Source organism: Haliotis rubra, unplaced genomic scaffold (assembly GCF_003918875.1).
Source record: "Haliotis rubra isolate DU_JTF1 unplaced genomic scaffold, ASM391887v1 Scf100, whole genome shotgun sequence".
NCBI lineage: Eukaryota > Metazoa > Mollusca > Gastropoda > Lepetellida > Haliotidae > Haliotis > Haliotis rubra.
The window spans coordinates 1,929,038-1,953,449 of NW_025764893.1; the positions used below are offsets into that span (position 1 = coordinate 1,929,038).

At 39.0% G+C, this 24,412-nt stretch overlaps 2 protein-coding genes across 3 annotated transcripts in view; both read left to right on the forward strand.

The window, feature by feature from the left end:
- The window catches only part of LOC124266776 (E3 ubiquitin-protein ligase RGLG3-like), a 49,936-nt gene that overhangs the window by 18,994 nt on the left and 6,530 nt on the right, over nucleotides 1-24,412 (forward strand). Inside the window, exon 1 of one of the 2 annotated variants that reach the window (XM_046701583.1) lies at nucleotides 23,869-23,972. The exons of the other annotated variant lie outside the window; for it this stretch is intronic. The gene's annotated coding sequence lies outside the window, so the exon portion shown is untranslated. Of the gene's footprint in view, nucleotides 1-23,868; nucleotides 23,973-24,412 lie in introns of those variants that run through there. 2 annotated transcript variants of the gene reach the window in all.
- LOC124266949 (pollen-specific leucine-rich repeat extensin-like protein 1) lies at nucleotides 10,111-11,151 on the forward strand. Its single transcript, XM_046701805.1, has one exon. The coding sequence runs from the start codon at nucleotides 10,111-10,113 to the stop codon at nucleotides 11,149-11,151; it is 1,041 nt and encodes a 346-aa protein (XP_046557761.1).

Sequence of the window (24,412 nt, forward strand, 5' to 3'; positions counted from 1 at the left end):
TATGTAATATAAATTGAATTTTATAACATTTATTGCAGAAAACCCAAAGCACCAGCCTGAATATGTTGCCTCCATCATGGAAATGGAGACAACAAAAGTGGAATCCCTCAAAGAGCTGATTAAGGTGCAAAAGAGGATGTTAAGGATATCGGAAGACCATCTCACTTTAGAGCGAGAAAGACTTGATCTAGAGAAATCAAAATTTCAACTGCTACAACATATGCTGATTAATCCAGGCAACAAATCTCCCAATACTCTTTCCCCAGTTATCCAATTTATGTATACTTCCTAACCATGATAACATCCCAGTATCTCACCTGTGTTTAAAAGTAAAATATTCATAAATTTTGTCGTTATCTATTTTGAAATATGCAAATACATGCATTTTGTCACTGTAATAAACATAAATACATGTATTTAATCAACCTATGGCTACTGTATTGTTTGCTTAGTCTATGTAAATCTCTCTGCAATCAGCTTCCTCCTTGTTGAACACCCATCCTGGCTAGAGACAGGACAGTTTTCCCCAGTAGCATGATCAACTTCCATGTCAGTGTCCTCCGGCGGTGCTTCCTCCTTGTTGAACATCCGTCCTGGCTAGAGACAGGACAGTTTTCCCCAGTAGCATGATCAACTTCCATGTCAGTGTCCTCTGGCGGTGGTGCAATATTTTTGTCTATGCAGAAGTTGTGCAGCTTGAAAGCAGCCATGATTACAGCCACACATCTTTGTGAACTGAACCATAAACATCCAGTAGACTTATGGAAACATCTGAAAAAGTCAGATATACATTACTGTAGTTACAGTAAGAAATTGTGCCTTAAATATTATGTTTGTACAATTGAATTTATGTTCAATTTCAACCAAATATCCCATAAACAAATATATGATATTCTTTATCAGGTGAAACATTAATGTTCTTCCCTGGTTGTATTATTCTTAAAATTAACACACAGATATAAATGTAATATTCACATGTACATTATGAATATTACAGCTCAAAAGATAAGAGAACTATCCTGGTGCACTAATGGAATATATAACAAGGAGGAAATCAAGAAGCCATTCAAACACAAATGGAACCATGAATATAATACCTGAATCTTGACTTTAACACTCCAAATGCCCTTTCAACTGTGTTCCTTGTCCTGATATGGGCTGCATTGTACCTCTGTTCTGGCTTTGTCTGAGGATCTGCTAAGGGGTCAGCATCCAAGGTCTGCATGCATATCTGTACAATGAGTATGAGGTACATAACATTAATTTTGTTACAAAATGTATGACATCAATAATTGGTATAGCAGCGATTTACTTTACACTGAAATGTATGATATCAATAATTGTTAAATGACAGCGATTATACTTGGAAGCTACACAGAAATGGTATATCTGTTTACTGCACTTCAAACGTATTACTACCACAACATATACTGTTAAATGACAGCGATTATACTTGGAATCTACACAGAAATGGTATATCTGTTTACTGCACTTCAAACGTACCACAACATATACTGTTAAATGACTATGGTTAAATGGTTTACCCTGAATCACCAAGTAGCCAGCCATCAGGGGCAGTTTCTTCCATCTTCATGCCAACTTGACTGTTACTCCATATCAGGGAGTCATGAGTTGAACCAGGCCACTTGGCCACCACGTTGGTAAAACTGAAATGGTGAACATTTTCCACGTTAAACTGATGACAGAGTATTTATTTCCAAGTTATTACTTTCACGCTGATATTCCTGCAACTTCTTCGTAACTTGCTGACCTGTCAAATCAGTCAAATCAACACCATGCACAGAATAATTAGAAGCAAAATGTTTGTTTAAACAGAATTATTTTACTTAAACTAAATGAATTCTGGCACTATTCAGAAAATAATCCTGAAACGACTGCTGTATAAATGGGTACAATAAATTACAAATATAAAACAGACTGAAAATGCCGCTTGTTTCATTTGACAAGAAAGTAGTTTCGGCCTGTTTGTGGGTCAAGGCCGTTGCTAATGTAAACAGAGATGCGTAGTTTGCAGACCACTAACCAGTTCATCATTGTTCTTTCAGCATTAAGAGATAGTAATTGGTAGATATCGAAAACAAGTGTAACTAAAGTATCTTTATGGTAAATTTAGACGTAAATGTATGTCTAGTTTATATCTTACCGGAGAGAACTGTCGCATATCGCTTGCACATTAATTGCATGGAATCCCTTGCGGCATATGAAGGCGGCTTCCTCGTTTGGTGAAGGTCGTTTGATTGGAATAAGAGTTCCGTCCACAACACTGAGAACTTTGGGGAAATGACCGACTCAGTAGAAATCTTGTTTAACTTTAGTTTGCTGTTCTAGACTCCAGGGAAAAGTAATATTGTCTAACACCGTACATATTGCATTCACCGTGCAATGAAAGCTTCGAGAAACACTGGATTTATCAAGACCATGCAAATTTCCAATTTCAGAAAGAAATCCTCCTTTTCCCAGATATCTCAAAGTTAAGAGGACTTGTGATTCGACTGTCATAGCGTTGGAACGCTGTGTCGGTCTTTCAACCATTGGGCGAACTTTGTGCACGAGGCAGAAAACAGCTTCGCGTGTGAGTCTATACCGGGATATGAGTTCCAAGTCAGTCAGAGTTTCTAGTTGGATGGTTCTGTCGCGGAAAACATGCTGTTTTCTCAAACTTTTTCCAGTTTCTTCATGCATTAACAAGAATGTAGCCATATTGAATTTACTTGTAATGTCAGCCTTAGCCACACTAAGGTTGGGTCGGACCAACCTCCAATTTTCACCTTAACTAAGGCTACCTTAGCGTAAGGTAAATTCGTACAACGGGACAATCTTAGCAAAGGCCTAAGGTTAAAACTTAAGGAGATAAGGTAACCTTAGAGCTAAGGTTGTTTCGTACAACGGGACCCTGACACCCAAGAGGGTATTTCAGACCGCTCAGTATACAGGAATAGTAAGAGACAGCTGAGATGAGGAATAGCCAGTTGCATTGAGGTTGAAGAAGGATTGGTTGGTTGCATTGAGATTACAGGAAGATTGGTTGGTTGTAGTGAGAATACAGGAGGATTGGTTGGTTGCATTGAGATTACAGGAGGATTGGTTGGTTGCATTGAGAATACATGAGGATTGGTTGGTTGTAGTGAGATTACAGGAGGATTGAGATTACAGGAGGATTGGTTGGTTGCATTGAGAATACAGGAGGATTGAGATTACAGGAGGATTGGTTGGTTGGTGTAGTGAGATTATTATATACAGGAGGATTTACAGGCTGGTTCCAGTGAGATTAATGGAGGATTGCTGGTTGTAGTGAGATTATTAAACGAGAATTGTTCATGCTGTTGATCACTGGATTGTCTGGTCCAGTCTTGATTATTTACAGACCACCACATTATAGCTGTAATATTGCTGAGTCGGGCATTAAACAACAAACTTTTGAGCACTTCGAAAAGGTGAGCACCAGTACCTGTTATAGAATTCTTCTGTTTTTGCAAAACTGTTTAAAACTTGGCAGAAGTAAAGTTATCCAAAACTATCAGACATTTCATTCTGTCGATGAGGGATGCTCCGATATCACCAGCGTCGGAACAAAGTGACATTTCAGATTGATCTGCGTTCCTTCTCAAGGCTGTTGCTACCTGTTTGTCAGCCTCTGAGACACAAACATTTCACAAACTGACAAAACGGTGTGAGAGAGTTAAAAACTGACAGTTAAAAGTCTCAATCAAATTATCCCACTGGCATGTGTCACGTCATATAAGCTAGTCCAGCGTTTGCAAAATACCCAATCTGAGTCTTCAATGTCTGACTTTGTCTTGATTTCTCAATTGCCAGCTATTCCTGATACAAATTGCCAATTTAAAGAAACAGACACGTCACTTTTGATGCTTGGGTTATATCTGAAATGCAGAAGTTCTGTTTTCTAAGATATTGTTTTGACATGGAAAATATCGAGCATGCCAATCAGGCACATCCAGACAGAATTCACAACAATTAAAGTGCAGTGCGGGGCTAATACTTCCTCTGTCTCATTTCTAGTTCAGGAAACATTCAGTAATAGGTGACAGTCTAGTTTTACATCACTTCAGCAATCAGGAGACATAAGAATTGGGGCTCACACATTGTACAGATGTGGGGAATAGAACCCAGAATCTTGGCATAGTGATCAAATGCTTTACCCACTAACCTACCCTTGAACCCACTCTCATTAACACATTTTAGCAATGTGCTGTTCGCTTTACTTGATTCCGGAGAATTTTGGCGATGCCATATCACTGCAAATTCCAGTGAGTCTTTCCAGCCTGTTATTGGTGGAGATTTCTTCTACCCATGAAGGTACGGGTTAGAAGAAAGAGGCGACCAACGGGATTGGGTGGTCAGACTGGCTGACTTGGTTAACACATGTCATCGTATCCCTGTTGCATAGATCGTTGCTCATGATGCTGATCACTGGATTGTCTGGTCCAGACACTATTACACACAGACAGCCACCATATAGCTGGTATAATGCTATGTGCGGCTTTAAACAACAAACAGCACTAAACCTTTTACTGTCATTATGTACACTTGAGCTGCGGGCTATGGGCGGATGTAATGAAAACTGTCAAATTACCTCCCCTTTGTCGAACATTCGCTTCTATAACTTTGTTGACTTTAACCATAATTTTAATCCAGGGAAAAGTGTATTTCATTACACTTCACATGGGTATACAGTAAGGTTTATCTTATAACTTAGTGTTTGATTGAAGCAAATCAATGTTTGCAAATTGGTGCTTTGAGCTTGAGCGTATTTCTTAGCACAGGTACACATGTTGGGGTTTTTGAGAGACATATAGAAGGTGGTATTTAAGTACAAGCCTATAGAAAGAGGCTTATGGATTTATGGATGTCAACTTCCTTGCCCCTTTGTCAGGTGAATGATCACCATTCACTTGACGAAAGGGCAAGGAAAAGCCCAGAAATATTGTGTATAGAATATAGAAGAAGTTGACATCCATAATATTTTGTCTTGTACAGGTACACATGTCATGTATGGGAAACATACAAGTACAGTTTTGATAAATGGACATTTCAACAGAATAACTATTTGAGTCGCACAGCACTGTTATTTGTGTCCATTCATAACACAATGTGTTTAAGGGCCATATTATGAGTCGGCAAAATATTACCCTGCTTGTGTATTTGCCCTACTTTCATGATTTCGTTGTTTTGTTTGAAAGCAGTTAATGTGTTTTCGCAAACATAATATAATAAATACTGTGATTATGAGATCTCGTGTCATTGGCCAAAGTAATTATCATTTTATGACTCAGTGCTTTGTGTAAAAATAATGGTTTTTTTACCAAATTAGTACACCGAGACTATGAACATCGGATGTTGTCATTTGGATCGTGTAATTATTGTAATTATAAGTATGTACTAAAACATAGCTGAGCGTTCTCATGGCATTTCCCAGTATAACAAAACAATCACAGATCTCATCAGGGTTCGAAATACCCCATATATTAGTGTGCCATGGCACGGTAAATATTGAAATGGCACGGATAAAAGATGTTCTCGGTGCCCTTTCGACACACCTAATTGTTTTAGAGACATAACTCACATTTAGTCATTTAATCCCCAAAACAATTATATTTTTCCAAATTGAATAATACCATACATATTTGAATGCTCATAAACCCATTTCTTTATTTAACAATAAATTTCAATTGATCATCATCATTGTTATTTATTCTAAAAACATGTGGGCACACTTGATTTCTGAAAGGCACACCTAAAATATTTGTCTGGTGCCCTAAGGCACACTTAGAAAAAATAGTATTTCTATCCCTGCTCATGATGTATGTTGTAAGTGATGTGAAAGTAAGGTCGCATTCTTTGTGTTAGTCAATTCCAGACTCGTAACTGTTGCCAATACATGTACTAAATGTTTTTGTTACTGTCAATCCAAACAATCAGCACTTGAAAAAACAATAGAAATGTTTTGAATTTAGCACATGAAATGTACAATCCCATTCAAATTAGATCTTTTTCTCCAGTACGTGAAGGTAAAGAACTGAGGAAACTCCGAAAGAGAAATATCGTCAGCCATTAAACAGGTTTCTAAATTCATGGTACAACTGAAGAAAGCATGCTGACAAGCATTCCCAATTTTGATCTTTTCCTCGGTATGTATGATGAAGATTGTGCGTTGGTTTAATAAGGATTTTTATACACCATCATTTCAGATCTTAGTGCAGCATCTACTCCCAGAAGGTTTTCCAACTGAAGGAGTATTTGTGTCTTGCATTGGTTTGCCGTTTAATAGGTTCAAATTGGCAAATCAAGGTTTAGAGAATGATCATTGCATTTTGAACTGTTGAACCCATGTAACCTTCATTCAGATTGGACGCTCAGTCATTGTTCACCCAACGTGACCTTATATGTAGGTATTATCACGTCTTGAGCTAGAGAGGTTTCATATTTGAATACAAGATGTGTCTGTAATGAGAAAAAATGATAATGTAATTCCAGTGTTATAGAGTTCAGAAACTGTGGATGCAATTGTCCATTTTAGGGAAAGTGTATGTAATTATTAGAGGAGTTTAAAAGTGTTTTTCTTTGCTAGGCCTATCCATCCTATTTTTGGTTTTCCATGTTTACTTCATCCATTTTCCATGAGAAAGATGAAGGCAAAAATTAAGTGAGTGAGTGAGTTTAGTTTTTCTCAGCTTTTATTTTACAGCAATATTTCTTTCTACGGGCACAGAAATGTCCTTTCCCTGTACGAACGCAGGGAAAAGATAAACATGGTATCTTGGCTAGATTCAAATTTATTTCTTTACAAGTAACTGTGATAAGTTATGAATGTTTCAAGAAATGCGACTTGTAATTATATTTTTTTACTCATTATTATAGTTCAGGGCCTCCTTTCACAAAGCACTAAGATGATCGTAAGTCACTATGGTAACCTTAGTGCAATGTTAAAGAATGGGAGTTAAGGTTAAACTTAGTAAAGGTTGCCTTGTGAAAAGAGACCCAGTTGTCCTTGAAATTAAAAAATCAGTTGTTCTGGCCTTAAAACAATCATTGCCATATTTTCAACTGGCAAAAAAATATGTGATTGATGAGATTTATATAATTATATTTCGAGAACCTAATCTTCATCTGAACCTGGATCTAGTTCTGTTCTGATTAATCAGTTTTGTTGACAGCCACTGGACCAATGTTGCAGAATGTATAAAGATTGATCAGGTTCCAGTCTTGCTGATTATGTTATAGGAGAATGGTGTTAAAGTGATTGTGTTATTTGTTGACATGTGATATTGAATTGACAAGTTCAGTTTCATAAAGCTTTCTGTATTTTGTTAAGGTTGTGATGTGAGTCAGTGCATGAGAGCAGTAACCTTTAAACAAGTTATGCTTGACATTAAAGCCTGTGTGTTAGGATTGGTTGGTTGGTTGGTTGGTTGGTTTTTTTACGCCGCACTCAGCCATATTCCACCTATATGGCTGACTGACTGACTGAGTTTGGTTTTACGCCGCTCACGAGCAATATTCCAGCAACATCACGGCGGGGGACACCAGAAAAGGGCTTCATACATTGTACCCATGTGGGGATTCGAACCCGGGACTTTGGCATGACGCGCCAACGCTATATGGCTGAGGTCTGTAAATAATGAAGTTTGGACCAGGCAGTCCAATGATCAACAGAATGAGCATTGATCTACGCAGTTGGGATATGGTGACATGTGTCAACCAAGTCAGTGAGCCTGACCACCCAATCCCATTAGTTGCCTCTTACGAGAAGTAGGGGTTGCTGAAAACGGCTGCGGTGTTAGGTCAAGGTGATCGAACTATTCACCTGTGTAATCACTCGAGCATTCACACTGTGATATCATTCTCAAATGTCTTCAGTTATGTGCATATTTACAAGAGACTAAATCCACACCCTGAAACATGTTCAAATGATTATCTCTTTACCAATTCAATGAACCGCTGTGCACTCAAGTTTCCTTTTCAGCTCCATGGGTCGTTTACAACCCAAGCTACTTAAGAGTGAGCGAGTGAGTTGGGTTTAACGACGCTTTTAGCAATATTCCAGCAATATCACGGCGGGGGACACCAGAAATGGGCTGCAAACATTGTACCCATGTGGGGAATCGAACCCGGGTTTTCTGCATGACGAGCGAACGCTTTAACCACTAGGCTACCCCACCGACCCCAAGCTACTTATGAGGAACTGAAGGTTTATAGTGAATGAGTGAGCGAGGTTTGGGTTTTATGCCGCTTTTAGCAATATTTTCACCCTTATCGACCCGTGAAGATCCAGGTTAGAATTGGTCTTCAGCAGCAACCCATGCTTGTCGTAAGGGGCAGCTAACAAGATCTTGTGGTCGAGACTACACACTTGGTTGATACATGCCATCATATCCCAATTGTGTAGATTGATGATTATGATGGTAAGCACGGGCACTGGACTGTCTGGTCCACACTCGATTATTTACAGACTGCCGCCGTATAGCTGGAATATTGCTGAGTGTGGTGTAAAACAACAAACCAACCCTTTTTTCCCTTTATTTACTTCTCAAACTATATTTGCCATAATAAATGTCATGGATGATGAAATTTTTTTACTAGTATAGAGAGGTCATGTATTAAAGCTATATATACAAAAGCTATAAATTGTTGCTGGCCATCAAGTGGTAAGAAAATCATTAATCCATATAGTCGTGATAGTAACAATCTTTTGATAATAATTTCAGGGAAAGTATATTTCCTTTTAGTGCTGTTGTTTTCAAACAGAACTGTGAAATGCATGTGTACAACAAAATACAAAATCCGTTCTTTGTAAGGGTCGCTTAAAACCATGGCCTGATTGGTCATGAAGTTGTTGGGTTCGGGACCATGGCACAAAATACTGTAAATACAGTAATCTATATTTAACTGATAACGTAATGTGAGCACCCTTTGGTTTTTCTTCTTGATGTATAAATTTGTCATGAACTGATATTTGTATAATCATGGCAAGAGGAAATCACAATGCCATTTACAAAGTGGTCAGATATGACATGTTATGTGAAAGTCACGGTGGCTGAGTGGGCTAGATGGCTTACTTTATGTGTAGGCGATTAGGTGCCTGACTCTGAGAGAGTAGGTTCAAATCCTGAATCGTCTCAACCCAACAAAAGTACTTACATCTGTACTTGACTCAGAAAGTGTAATCCCAAATATATCATGTGCTACATTTGACCACTCTCTAAATGACATTGTGTGTTCATATCTAAGGTGCCATTTACAAAAATGGCATAAATATATATATCTGAAGATTTTCAAATGTTAGCATATTTGGCCTGCTTTATAATTAGTTTTTCGTTTGCCATTCATGTTTTATTAGGTTTTTTTAAACATGAACTGGAAGGTCCCTAAATGGAAAAACGAACATAATCTTGTGCTGATGTGTGGTCAGCTGACTCAGCTCTTTTAATATAGTCAGTATATGACGATTGTTGAATTTTTTTTAATTGGATGAAAAAGTTGGTTGTAGTCAATAAAGTCACAACCCAGAGAGATATTGTAGCAAATGTAGGATTTATATGGCATGCTGAGAATTGAACTCGGACCTTTAAAGAGCAAATTGATTACCCGCTGTGCTTGCTCATGCCTCTGTGATAACACTGTGTTATAATGGCCATGTATTGATGGTTTATTTCATAGTTGACAAATATTGCAGCAACAGCTGCTTATTCAGAATGTTTCGGCATGTGCAGCAGTAGCAGCATTGATGCAATTAGCTTGAATTGTTGACCATCACCTCTCCATATTCTACTTTCCATACACAACTGTCCGGTCTCAGTGCTGCACACCACACAAAACACACCCAACACTTCCCTATGCTTTCCACACTCCACTGTCCACACCCCACTCTGCATATTCCACAGCCCACTCAGGACACTATGCACTCCACTCTCCGCTCTCAATGCAACTGTCCACACCCCACTCTGCATATTCCACACCCGACTTGGCATACTCTGCCCTCCACACTCCACGCTCCACACCCCAGTCACCATACTCAGCACCCTCCGCCTCCACCGCTCTCCATGCTCCGCTCTCCACACTCCATGCACCATGATGCACACCCCTCTCAGCATAGTCAACCCTTTACACCCCACTCAGCATACTCCACTCTCTGCTCTCCACACTCCATGCTCCACACCCCTCTCTACATACTCCATGCCCCACTCAGCATACTCCACACTCCGCTCTCCACGCTCCACTCAGCATACTCCACTCTCCGCTCTCCATGCTCCACACCCCACTCAGCATACTCCACCCTCTGCTCTCCATGCTCCACGCCTCACTCAGCATACTCCACCCTCTGCTCTCCACGCCCCACGCCCCACTCAGCATACTCCACCCTCTGCTCTCCACGCCCACTCCACTCACTCAGCATACTCCACCCTCTGCTCTCCACGCCCACTCAGCATACCCACCCTCTGCTCTCCGCCCCACTCAGCATACTCCACCCTCTGCTCTCCACGCCCCACTCAGCATACTCCACCTCTGCTCTCCACGCCCACTCAGCATACCCACCCTCTGCTCTCCACGCCCACTCAGCATAGCCCTCTCCACCACTCAGCATACCCACCCCTCTGCCTCCACGCCCCCACTCAGCATACTCCACCCTCTGCTTTTCCACCCCACTCAGCATACTCCACCCTCTGCTCTCCACGCCCCACTCAGCATACTCCACCCTCTGCTCTCCACGGCCCACTCAGCATACTCCACCCTCTGCTCTCCACGCCCCACTCAGCATACTCCACCCTCTGCTCTCCACGTCCCACTCAGCATACTCCACCCTCTGCTCTCCACGCCCCACTCAGCATACTCCACCCTCTGCTCTCCACGCCCCACTCAGCATACTCCACCCTCTGCTCTCCACGCTCCACGCCCCACTCAGCATACTCCACCCTCTGCTCTCCACGCTCCACGCCTCACTCAGCATACTCCACCCTCTGCTCTCCACGCTCCACGCCTCACTCAGCATACTCCACCCTCTGTTCTTCACACTCCACACCCTACTCTTCATACTCCACACTGCTTATTACAAATCCCTGCCCCATCTTACTTTCACTAGTACATCTCAAGTTTCCCTCTGATGACTACTGATGACCACACCTGGCTGGGAACAATCAAAATACCATGAATTTATCCAGACTATATAAACTACATTGTAATACTGCTGCTACCAGCATTAGAGTCCGGAATCAATTCAAGATAATACATACTTCACTACAACATGTGTTGACGATTGACTCAGGAATGGCAAAGGTGTGAATTGTTCGGATGACCTTCACCTTTTATGGGCTCAAGTGTGTTTGTTGCTGTTCTATCAGCTGGGTGATTGTGAAATCGTGAAGGATATTGCACTATACAATGGTTTTTGAAAAGGTCACTGTTTTACTGAGAGGCAATATGAATGACTGGGTGGGTGAGTGGCTTTGTGGATGGGTGAGTGAGAGAGAAGGAGTAAAAGTTAGGCAAGGAAGTGGATGGGTAGGTTGGTTGAGTGAGGGAGTTGGTATGAGGTTGAGTGGAGTGACTTGGTATGAGGTGTTAAGTGTAGTTGGTTGGTGAGTGGGTTGGTATGAGGTGTTAAGTGTAGGTTGGTGAGTGACTTAGTATGTGGTTGAGTGTAGTGAGTTGGTATGAGGTTAAGTGTAGGTTGGTGAATGACTGGGTGAGTTGGTATGAGGTGTTAAGTGTAGGTTGGTGAGTGAGTTGGTATGAGGATAAGTGTAGGAAGGTGAATGACTGGGTGAGTTGGTGTGAGGTTGAGTGAAGTGAGTTGGTATGAGGTGTTAAGTGTAGGTTGGTGATTTAGTATGAGGTTAAATGAAGGTAGGTGGGTGAGTAGGTGAGTGAGTGAGTTGTTTATGCGGTTAAGTGTAGGTTGGTAAGTGAGTGAGTTCTTTATGAGGTTGAGTGTAGCACTAAGTGAGTGAGTTTTTTATGAGGTTGAGTGTAGGTTGGTAAGTGAGTGAGTTTTTTATGAGGTTGAGTGTAGGTTGGTAAGTGAGTGAGTTTTTTATGAGGTTGAGTGTAGGTTGGTAAGTTGGTATGAGGTTGAGTGAGTATGGTTTTACGCCAATTGCTATTCAATAAATATCAGAGAAATAACTCTGAGCAAAAATGCCAAGAAAGTCTGAAAGAAATCAACATTTCACATCTTCAGTGGGCGGAGACATATTTAGACTTGGCTTACTACCAAAACACCGACCTAAACATAATTTTGAACCAGCCTGTGAATTAAGACCAAACTTTGTGTATTGTATGAAAAAACTATAATTTCAATTTATCACAAAAAAAAGTTTATGTACGATATTATTGAAGACACAGTTTTCATATCGATAATCATTGATATTTTTTCCCGTTGAAGATATTTTCCAATTTTCGATGTTTTTAGCCTGAGCCTTCAGCCTCATCACTAAGACCAATTTATGGAATAGTGGCCTGCTCTGCTTCCTAGCTGAGAAATATGGCTGCGTTCGGCGTAAAAATCCATCCATCGAAACTGAGGGACTGTTTCCTTGTCCATGGACACATGACGTTGAGATCCGAGCAATGCTTTTAGCCGAGTTGTAAACTGATTGTAATCTAAATGTCAAGGTTTAGCTTCACACATAATGCATATGGATTCAGTGGGGGTTGTTTTATTGTATTATGTTTGATTAAACAACATTATTTCTGGAATTTACATTTTTTGACAAATGAGTATTTACGCCAAGTATTGATATTCTTTCAGCAAATAAGAGGTGGGGTTGCCTAGTGATCGATGCCTTTAGTTGTCGTTCCAGAGAAGCACTTTTTATTCTTGAAAGTTGTTTTTAGAAAGTTCACCTTGGCGCTGTTAATTTTACACAATAAATCCAGAGCTCCAGATAAGATTTAGCTCATGTGGGTACTGTACCCACTGGGTTTTTTTTTAAGTGGGTATTATGAATGTTGAGTGGGTATTTCATTTTCCGTTACCCACCGCTTTCAAATATGTGTGTATTTCAGTCATTTTACTCACCTAAGGATTATGTCAATGAGTAAGTTTACTAAGCAGGTATGTTCTGCCTTATGTCATACCTAATCAAAACCAACTTAAATATAATGGAAATGATTTCATAAAAAATCCCTCATCCTATACTGACAGTACAACACTAGTCCTATACTAACAGTGCAACTTGATAGCAATCGATGTCTTTTTCATTACGCAAGCGATTTTTATAAATATATTCCGTACGCATTTGTTTTAAACACTTTGTGTATCTAACATTATAAATGCATAATTGGTACGCAACAATTATTTTTCAATGCGTAATTGAACATTTTCTATGCATATTTTACCCGGATACGCAGCTTATCTGGGCCTCTGAAATCATTTTTATCAGATAATAAATGGTGTTATTTGGCAATGTAAAACTTACTTTAAAGAAATACATTTTAATGGATATTATTTATTTGACATGTTTTAAACAAGCCTGTCAATGTTTTTTCATTGCTTTTTTGCAATTTCCCATCAAAGTGAATCTGAAGGTTTCACACTAATTACTTATGTGGGGAATCAAACCTGGACTTTCAGCATGATAAGTGAACGCTTTATCCGCTGGGCTACCAAACTAACCACTTTATGTGAATGATTGATTGTTTGTTGTTCAACCCGTCACTCTGTAGTATTCCAGCTTTTTGACGGCAGTCTGTCAATAAACCAGACCTGGACCAGACAATCCTGTGATCAACAGCATGAGCATCGATCTACACAATGGGGATACAATGACGTGTCCAAGTCAGCAAGCCTGACCACCGGATCCCGTTAGTCGCCTGGATTATGTGAATGAACAATTCATGTTACCAAATTTAACTCCTGTAGAAGTGAAGCATGAATTCAATCATTAAAGCTTTGTAAGGGCATCTGATTAGTCGTGTTTTCCTGGAAACATTTCTAAACCATTTTGTCTCAAAATAATAAAAAGAATTGCATCTAACAAGAAAATTAAGTTACATCATGGTTACGTTGGGTTAACGTCACTGCCAAGCTATTTTCTGGACTGCTCTAGACACACTTCTGTACAGCAGTCAGATCAGCCGATTGATTTTAAGACTCCTTTGTTAAAGCTATGGGCAAGAGAGACGGGGACTGGTGTAGCAAGGAAATGAAAGCTTTGCCTTGATTGACTGCTATGTACGTGTAATGTGCATGCTATGTACACCAGTGCTGGCATTTATCACTGCTTTGGGTAGTAAGGACACTGAAGTGTGACATTGATCTCAATGCAGATGGGAATATGGTACTGCTGTTATCACACTCAGACTAGGTAAATATGACAGTTAATGCCCAGTGTTGTGGCATGGGATTGTGTTGACCAGTCAAGTCATTGAGGACATGGACTAATGACAGGGAATATTTCATGGACATGCAGAGATCAGCTGAAACCTGACAGATTAATGGAGTTGATTGTGAATGTAAGTACTGCTGATTTGGTACGTCCGTGTGATGTTTGCTGCCGGGGGTCGATTTCAGGGTGGGGGTGGGATGGGAGTTTGGGGTGGGTGGGTGGAGTTGGGGAGGGTATGGGATAGTGGGGATAGGAGTTGTGGGTAGGGTTTGGAGTTGGGGGTAAGGGGATAGGTGATTGGGAGTAAGGATGGGTGTGGATTTTGGAGTTAGGGGTGGATTGGGGATGAGGGTGGAGTTTTGGGAGGGATGGTAGCTGGGGGTGGGATTTGGAGTTGGGGTGGGGATGGGTTTTCGGAGTAAGAATGGGGGTTGGGTTTGGAGTTGGGGGTAGGGTTTTTTTGGGGTATGGGTGGGAGCTGGGGGTTTAGATTGGAATAAGTGTTAGTTAAAGGTTGGGTTGGGGGTCACGGGGATGGGAGTAGTGGGTTCTGATGGGAGTTTTTGTCACAGCTTTTCACTGAGTTTTTTGTGCTGATGATATTGTAGTCTCTGCTTCTTGACATACATTTTAATGAATATTTTTATTATTATTCACAATGTAATTTTTATGAAATCAACATTTCAAGTAAACTATTAGTTAATTTATTTACCTGATGCTAAATAATTTTATGGCTTCTGTGAAATAATGTCTTGTGATGTGAAGGATGATTTTGATGCTATAGTATTAACTGAAACATTGTTTCAGCTTACAGGGACAATAGCCCATTGTCTTCAAGCATGTTGAATAAAGATATCTGCGTTTTTCTTGTAAATATGTATTGTTTCTAAATTCATGTTAGCTGTAGTGCTATTTTTTAAATTTATTTCCATATCAGATTTTTTTGTTCAGCTGAAAGAGCCGACATTTTTTAAGTGAACGTCATTTGTCGAGACGTGTGAAGTTGTGTTCCGTGTCAAACAGAGGAGCATCGGTCGATGTTTTTCTATCGTTTTAGATGTAAATTTAGGAATTGTTTGGGGAGGGAAAGTTCTTTGATAAAAACTACTTTCCTTAAATCTACTCCGTTCCAAGTGTCGCGGATTATTTCTTTACAGTCTGCAGGGAGCTGCTGGTTTAAAAGTCCTCCAGTAACAATGTCATGCCGTTTGAGACTCTAGTGCATCACTTGTGCTTAGTATTTTGGTTTAATTTCCCTAACAAATCCAGTGACTTCTAAAAATTACAATACAGATGAAAAATATAAAAGAAAGGGCTTTATTTATTTCACCAACCAAAAATAAATGAAACATTAAAAAGACTCACTTTCTGTTGCAATGAATGTTTTCACATTAAATCAAATTTGTTAGTCATCACGGGACTTAAAATACCTGGGCTTCATACATTGTACCCATGTCGGAAATCGAACCCGGGTCTTCGGCGTAATGAGTGAATGCTTAAACCACAAGGCTACCCTATATCATATAGACCCAATTATGAATCTTAAATTATGGTGGCGCGTGGTCCTGTACTCAAAGCTCAGGTCACAAATCGGTGAAGTTAAGCACCGTCGAGCTTGTAGAGTCCTTGGATGGGTGACCGTGCTTGGCAGCTTGGCTCCTGAGAGTTTCTAGGACTTCAGTCCTGCCCCACAACGAAGCACATGTGACACATGTGGTCTCACCTTAGGCAAGTGAGTTTGTTCAACATTGTCTCTGTTCACCCAGCAGGATAATGGGTACCCGGTGGGATAAGTCATGTGACTATAATCTTTTAGCGCCTAACAGGCAGCTTGGGTTATCCGGGGTAATTATATGTGTGCTGTAGCGCCTTGAGCGAGCATTGAATGCACGGATATAGGCGTGGTTACAAATACCCACTATTATTATTATTATTAATTACCTAGATCTTGATCTAGAGGTCATGAGCATCCCCTGCTATCCTTGTGTGATGTGACTCTTCATCCTCTTCTGAAGGGGGTGGCGGGGTAGCCTTAATGGTAATAGCTCGTTACACCGAAGACCTGGGTTCGATTCCCCACAAAACCTGCATAAAACTAAACTCACTCACTTACTCACCTCTCCTGAAGATAAGAATTCAGATGACACCCACAATTATAAATTCAAAATCTGAAACCTCCCACTGAAGACAACAATTCATTCGTTGGCTCGTCACGCAGAGGACCCGGGTTTGATTCCCCACATGGGTACAATGTGTGAAGCCCATTTCTGGTGTCCCCCGCTGTGATGTTGCTGGAATATTGCTAAAAGCGGCGTAAAACCAAAACTCAGTCAGTCAGTCAGTCTAAATGAAATCTAAAAAGTGCAGTGCTTCCCCTTACACTGACTAAACTGTGACTCTTCCATTATCTGGCTGACCTTGAGTGTTTTCACATGTCGTCAACAAAGGTAACAGCTCTTTCCATGGTGCAGAGATGTTATTTTAAACCAAGCTGGCATTGATTTTATGTTTGATACAAACAGCCGGTATATGTTGCCGATCAGGAAGTAATAATGAAAGCCTGTGTTTTGTGATATTCCACCTGCAGTGACATGTGAAAACAAAAAAATGGAGCCTTTCCCATTAAAGGGAATAGTGACCCTGAGGGTAAATCTGACCAGTGGCTGGAATTCAAGTATGTCATAGAATACTTGACATTTCAACCCCCAAAATACATGCACATTAAATGAAACCCCGAGAACAAGAAGGGTTGGTTTCTACGGTAGTCTTAAGTTAACGCTCATCACACACCGCACATGCGTTTGTTTCCCTGTTCCAACTACTGCCCATAGCCCCTTGTAATAAAACCAATAATAACGATTTGAAACTATGATCATTTGTTAAAAAAAAGTTATATCCTAAGTTGAGTAAAATTCTGAGATTTAAATGTTTAATTGGCAAGGTAAAAATATGAGCATTCCTAATCTTAATTTCACATTATTTGATTTACTTCTTTGTTTAAAATTGAAATTCATCGGTACATTTTCACTGCAAACAGAGTATAGTAGTGGTGGTCCGATTAATTGAAATAATCAAAGATTGGTCACAGTGACTAAACGACCAAGCAATCGAACATGTTTTCTCATAATAGAAGACAAACAATTTTGGAACACTTGTTTGCATCACCGATACTTTTCACAAGGTTGGTTTTGTCTGTCATTCAATTTACAATTCATAAGCCCTACAGCTTGTTTCAAGTCATGATTGAATTTATCTAAAAGACTTCTGGGAAATTATGTTCCTAACATACTAGTCCTCATTTATAGATGTGACATTTGCAAATGCATTTTGTGCAATTTGAAAAAAGCCCTCAAAGAACTACAGTCAACTCTCGTTAATCCGACACTTGTGGTTGCAGAGAAATATGTCGGATTAACGAAAATGTCGGATTAATGAAAATGTCGGATTAATGTATTTGTGTGAAAATATCAATGTTTACTAAATGCCATGATCGTCATACTGTTGCATGCATATCAGAAATGGTAGATCTAGTTATCTTCATCGTATGTAAAAATATTCACAGAAATAAGAAATACTAACAATACATACTTGTTTTCATTTATTAACATTCATAGATGGCATAACATACATATATAATCACATAAGCGAACAGTTTCATATCTATTTCATGACCACATTGGCACAAAACTCACGTTTGTTTTTACCGCATATCAGCTGCTATTATGACCCGGATGTTGAATATGTTACAGTTTCCATACAACTAATTCCATAATAACATGTGGACGACTAATGTACAATCAGGCGTGGTTAAATGGTTCCCTAATTTTTTGTCGGATTAACGTGATTGTCGGATTAACGAGAGCTGACTGTACATGTTTTTCTCTTTATTGTTGTGTGCATTAACAAAGATAAATGATGCTAACCAATTATTTTCGATGATTGATCGGTTGTAATGAACCAATCATCAATTATGAGATTTTAACCAATTCCCAACACTATAGCCTAGTGGATAATGTGTTCGCTTGTACGCTGAAGACCCGAGTTCGATTCCCCACATGTGTACAATGTGTGAAGCCCATTTCTGGTGTCCCCTGCAGTGATATTGCTGGAATATTGCTAAAAAAGCGGCATTATATTAAACTCACTCACTCACTCACTTTATATAAATTTGGGAAGAAAGGGTCAAGCTATACAGATCTCATCTCATTTCTGGTGTGACCAAGGGAGGCAACTCTGTTATGTTGCATGTGCTTGTTTCTTTTGGGGACATTTTGGGGACACTTTTCACTGACATGAATGAGATATTAATTTCAAATCACTAATCTATATGTCATAGTCATTTCACGTTCCCTTATATTTAACGATGTTTGGACACAAATCAGTGCCACTAAATCACTAACCTCCGCGTGTCTTTGTGTAAGTCTAAGCACAGCAGATTATTCTCAGTAATTACTGTACTGGTACTCTAATTAATCAGAGTCACGATCAAACTATAAATAACAACCTTTATTAATGCTTAATGGCATTGTGTATTCATTTATTGCAGTAATTATTCAGATGGAGTACTTTATATCATCTGGTTCTACTCTGATAAATGACAGTTGAGATCATGGATGAAATCCGATACATACTTGTGAATCACACAAATATTGGTCTTTATTCACTGTAGCATTATATTCAGGATCAATAAACACTTTATTCAAGTTCATCATCGTTTGATCATCATGAATGTAGCCATCTCAACTTGCTCACACAGTTTCCATTGTGAAACTTTATATTGACACCCACTAGTTTATTTAGAACCAGCGTGATCTATCGTCTGTCAATTCGTGGCATCTATGATGCATATGTTTATCCCCTGACTCTGAAGGTTATTTCCAGGAGTGACTAGCAGACTAGTCCAGAGCCTAGGCCAGACCAATTTTATTTCTTGTTTTACGGATCCGCCGGTCGTATCTTTTCAAGAATAAGAATAAAAATAAATTTCCCCTGCTTGGAAAAAACCCACACCTAATGTTATGATATATACAGGAGTGAGATTTCAACTACGCAAGGCAGTTTGTTGGACACTAAAACACTGGTAATCTGTGAAACTGCTGTAAAATACTCTGAGTCAGCACAACCTTATGTTTTGTTCACATGCATTATTGCCAATAACAATGGAAACAATATTGAGTGCAATGCATGCTAAGGCCAGGCCAATCTTATTTCTTGTTTTACAGATCCGTTGGTCGTATTTTTTCAAGAATAAGAATGAACATAAATTTTCCCCGCTCAAACAATAAAATCCTAATGTTAAGATATACGAGAGCAAGACTTCGACTACGCAAGGCAGTTTGTTTGACAGTAAAACACAGGTATCTGTTAACAGAGACTTTCAACTGAATTTTCTAACAATAATTGTGTTAGAAATCAGTGCTTCGAACACCTCAATGAGTGTGAACTTGAAAAACAATGTCTTTGAAAAACTCACTTGGGTTTTTTTGGTTTTTGAGGTTTTCTGAGGACAGAATTCCGTAAAACAAGATTTTCTGGTCTGGCCTAAATTTGGGATTACACTTTCTCAGTAAAGTACAGATTCTAAAACTTTTACTGGGTTGATTGATGTAAACTACCAGTCGTCCAACTTCCATTTGTGTGTAAGTGTTGTCTAAGTGGGTTAGATAGCTGACTTATGTGAGCTGACGATTAGGTGCCTGACTCTGAGAGTTTCGGTTCAAATCCAGGATGGGACTCAACCCAACAAAAGGACTGGAGTCTGTACTTTACTGAGAAAGTGTGATCCCATATATAACTGTTACATTTGACCACTTTCTAAATAGCATTGTGTAATCACAGTATTGAGTGAAGTTCGGAAATAAAATTTAGGAAATAAATGAGAAATATTGAATCAGAAATACATTAACAACTTTGCAGGACAAGATAGCGTGACAGCAGGAGTATGTGACATACTTAATGATGCAGCATTGCAAGCTCGTACACCATCACTACTCCACTATTATATGCAAAGTGCATTATATTAGTGGTGGTCTGATTGATTGAAATAATTGATGATTGGTCACAGTGACTGAACATAACTGAACACAAACAATTGTGGAACACTTGTTTGCATTAACAATATTTTTCAAAAGGTTAGTTTTGTCTGTCATTAAATGTACATTTCATCAGCACTACAAGCTCTTTCCAAACATGATGGAATTTTCTTAAAGACTCCAGGAGATTTATGTTCCTAATTAACATACTAGTCATCATTTGCAAATGCATTTTCTTTAATTTCCAAAAAAAACCAAAAAACTACATATTTTGTCTTTATTTTGTGTGTGCTTGAACAACCATAACAGGAAAATTTGATAAATGACGCTAACCAATTACATTTTCGATGATTGATCAGTTGTAATAAACCAATCATTAATTGTGTGATTTTAACCAATTCCCAATGCTACATTATCTACAAGATGATGTAGGCTGATTGGAACCAACTGAACAAAAAATATTTATTTAATTATTACTACAGTCAACTCTCGTTAATCCGACACTTGTGGTTGCAGAGAAATATGTCGGATTAACGGAAATGTCGGATTAATGAAAATGTCGGATTAATGTATTTGTGTGAAAATATCAATGTTTACTAAATGTCATGATCGTCATACTGTTGCATGCATATCAGAAATGGTAGATCTAGTTTTTCTCATCGTACGTAAAAATATTCACAGAAATACAAAATACTAACAATACATACTTGTTATCATTTATTAACATTCATAGATGGCATAACATACATATATAATCACATAAGCGAACAGTTTCATATCTATTTCATGACCACATTGGCACAAAACTGACGTTTGTTTTTACCGCATATCAGCTGCCATTATGACCCGGATGTTGAATATGTTACAGTTTCCATACAACTAATTCCATAATAACATGTGGACGTCTAATGTACAATCAGGCGTTTATCATAACATATATAATTTATAACTTGAAAAAGTCTTTGATGGTCATTAACATCAAACACGTCTAAGTGGTGTGTCAGAAATGTTTGCCAAGTGTTCAACGATGTTTTGGCCTCAGATAGCTTGAAGCATTGGAATCAGTCGTAGAGACGCTCAACCACTAAGCAGACTGCTTCAGGAGGTCAGATACCGTTGATCGTCCAATCTTCACATCAAACTTCTGCTCAGCAAAAGAGATGACTTCTTGTTGTGTTGTCTGGGGTTTGTCTTTCTTAAAAAGGAGATTTCTTTCTTGATCAATGGCGTAACTTCTACAAGGGGTCGCTTAGCAGGTGGTGTACATCTTGTGATGAAAACTCATGTCGGTTGTAAACATTTTATACAGCTCGCTCTACTGTTATTTCTTGATTAAATCGTCTCAATTAATTATCCTGTGTTCCTAATTAACAAGTGTGATGTTCACTGACGTCGGTGTCAAGCAGCCAGTAAGGCACACGCTAATTACCACTCACGTGTGATTGTTTGTATAATGTCGGATCATCCGACCGGCTGTGTTGATTGTCGGATTAACGAATGATTTTACAATGTATTTACAATAATCAGTTGCTAGATTGGTGTGTCGGAGTCGGAATGCGAGAATGTCGGATTAACGAGAGTAATTATCACTGTTTTAAATGGTTCCCTAATTTTTTGTCGGATTAACGTGATTGTCGGATTAATGAGTGTCGGATTAACGAGAGCTGACTGTATTTGCCAACCATTTTCTTTTGAAGGATTGCGTATGTGAAAATACAAAGTGAACCATTTCTATACTTTCTGCTATTATCCAACTGACTGACTGACTGACTGAGTTTGGTTTTACGCCGCTTTTAGCAATATTCCAGCAACATCACGGCGGGGGACACCAGAAATGGGCTTCACACATTGTACCCATGTGGGGATTCGAACTCAGGTCTTTGGCGTGACGAGACAACGCTTTAACCACTAGACTACCCCACCGCCCGCTATTATCCAAAGTACCAGTACTTTATGTCACCTTTTGCATTTTTATCGATTGAAGTTTTACATGACGGACTGAATTTGAATTGTAATTTCACCTTAAAAATTCATGGTTTAATGATATTAACACTTGTTTCATTTGTCATTAAAGAAATCTTTCATTTCAGTTTTCAATTTCCACCTTTGTCTTATTTTTTTCAAATTTTGAAATTATTTAGATAAGATTCAGTAAGATACAATGTTTTTGCAGTATATATTCGTTTAAAACAAACCATGTACAGTCAAACACTGATGTGTCAAACTTGATGTCTCAAACTGGTGTTCATCTCAAAGTAAGAGCTTGGTCTCTGCATATTCCTTATTTAGGCTGATGGGGTCGTTGTTGGCATGGGAACTACAGATATGTACCTCAGTTATACACAGCCAAAATCTGAATACAGAAACATACCCTAGAACTGGTCCATTCTCCATTGTGCTTCTTTCTTGATCGGAACTGTCATACTGATTTATTAGATACATTTGAATGTGTTATATAAGAAATGAGCATTCACTGTTAGTAACAAATATTTCACGATGCATTGAATACCGCTCGCAATCAGGTGAACGGGAATAACTACGTACAATTTTGGTTTTTTGGTCGCGAAATATGGACCCATTGGCCATTTAGGTTACCGGGTACGTTTCTATAGTTTATTTTATGTAGGGTACATTTCTGTAGTACAAGCAGTGTGCGGACAACGACCCTTTCCGCCTTATTTAATCATCAGTTCATGGCTGTGTCGAGTGTCAGGTAATTTACAGTATTACCTTGGTCCCAGGTTTATCTTCAGCCCAACAGTGTTTGTAATAAAGAAAGGATGCTTCACGATCAAACCTGTATCAGCAAGATACCAAATATTGGGACTCAGCTGTTTAACTGACCTCTTAAAGTGTTCCCATTCCTTTGTCACTAACCTGGAGTATCTGTCTAACACAACAAAGTAGGACACTGAGAAGGGTGATATACATGCAGTTTTAATGGAAGCTGTGCTTTAAGAGCTGTTGCATTCCGGATGACTAGCTATCTAAAAATACTTTGTATTATAAAGAAAATTAGGTTAGCTGTATCGCAATGTGTGAACAGTAGGTTTACTTACAGGTTTTGACACATACAGAGGTAAAGATAAGCTGAATATCTGCGTAAATTACGCAAATATTTATGTGAAAACTCAATTTAAATTAAGTCTGTTGCGTACAGGTACGCTTGAAATTTTGTACTTACTCAATAAATTTGATCTTACATGCGTTCAAACAAAAAATAGATAAAATAACTCAGGTATTTTGAGAGGTTCCATTTCAGCACATGAACTTGGCAACTTGCAGTCTTTCTAATCATTTCTCATATTACAGATCAAATATAAATAACAAACACGTAAACCAACATTTCAGCTTTATTATATTTTTACAATTAATGGAAAATGGCAAAATACCCCAGCTGAGTTTGAGTGAGGTGGGTACATTAATTTGGTTGCTGAAAGGACAAATTAGGATACCCAATTGAGATGAACACAAGCGAGTACATAACTCAATGACACAAAAAGTTGTCTGTAGCTCTGTACATATACACCAGATGCCATATTAACATTTACCAGTATATGAGCACACATGCACAGTAAGTACAGGTTTAACATTATGTTCTCTGTCAAGTTTATGTTGATATTTTGTATTATATACGTAGGGTGTTGACTACATTGTCTCCATAGACCAAAATATTATACCTGCATCACTGTCACTGTGCAATTTAGCATTAACCTGACTTTGGAGTACTGTTGCAACTTCAGCAATCGATATATCAGGGGTGGAAATAACCCATTGCCCGGGCAAGCAAATTTGTAAATCACACTCTACCAGTGTCCAGTTGACTTTCCAATGTTAATTATGTTGTTTGCTTAAAAAATCAACCAAAAAACGGACGGTATAGTGGAAAAATTATCAGGGCAAGTGATTTTACTTGTGCCACTGTACCGGAGTACACTAGCAATTTTAAAATTACTTCCACCCCTGTATATACACATGACCTTGTTCCTACCATGGCCTAACTTCAGTGGTTGT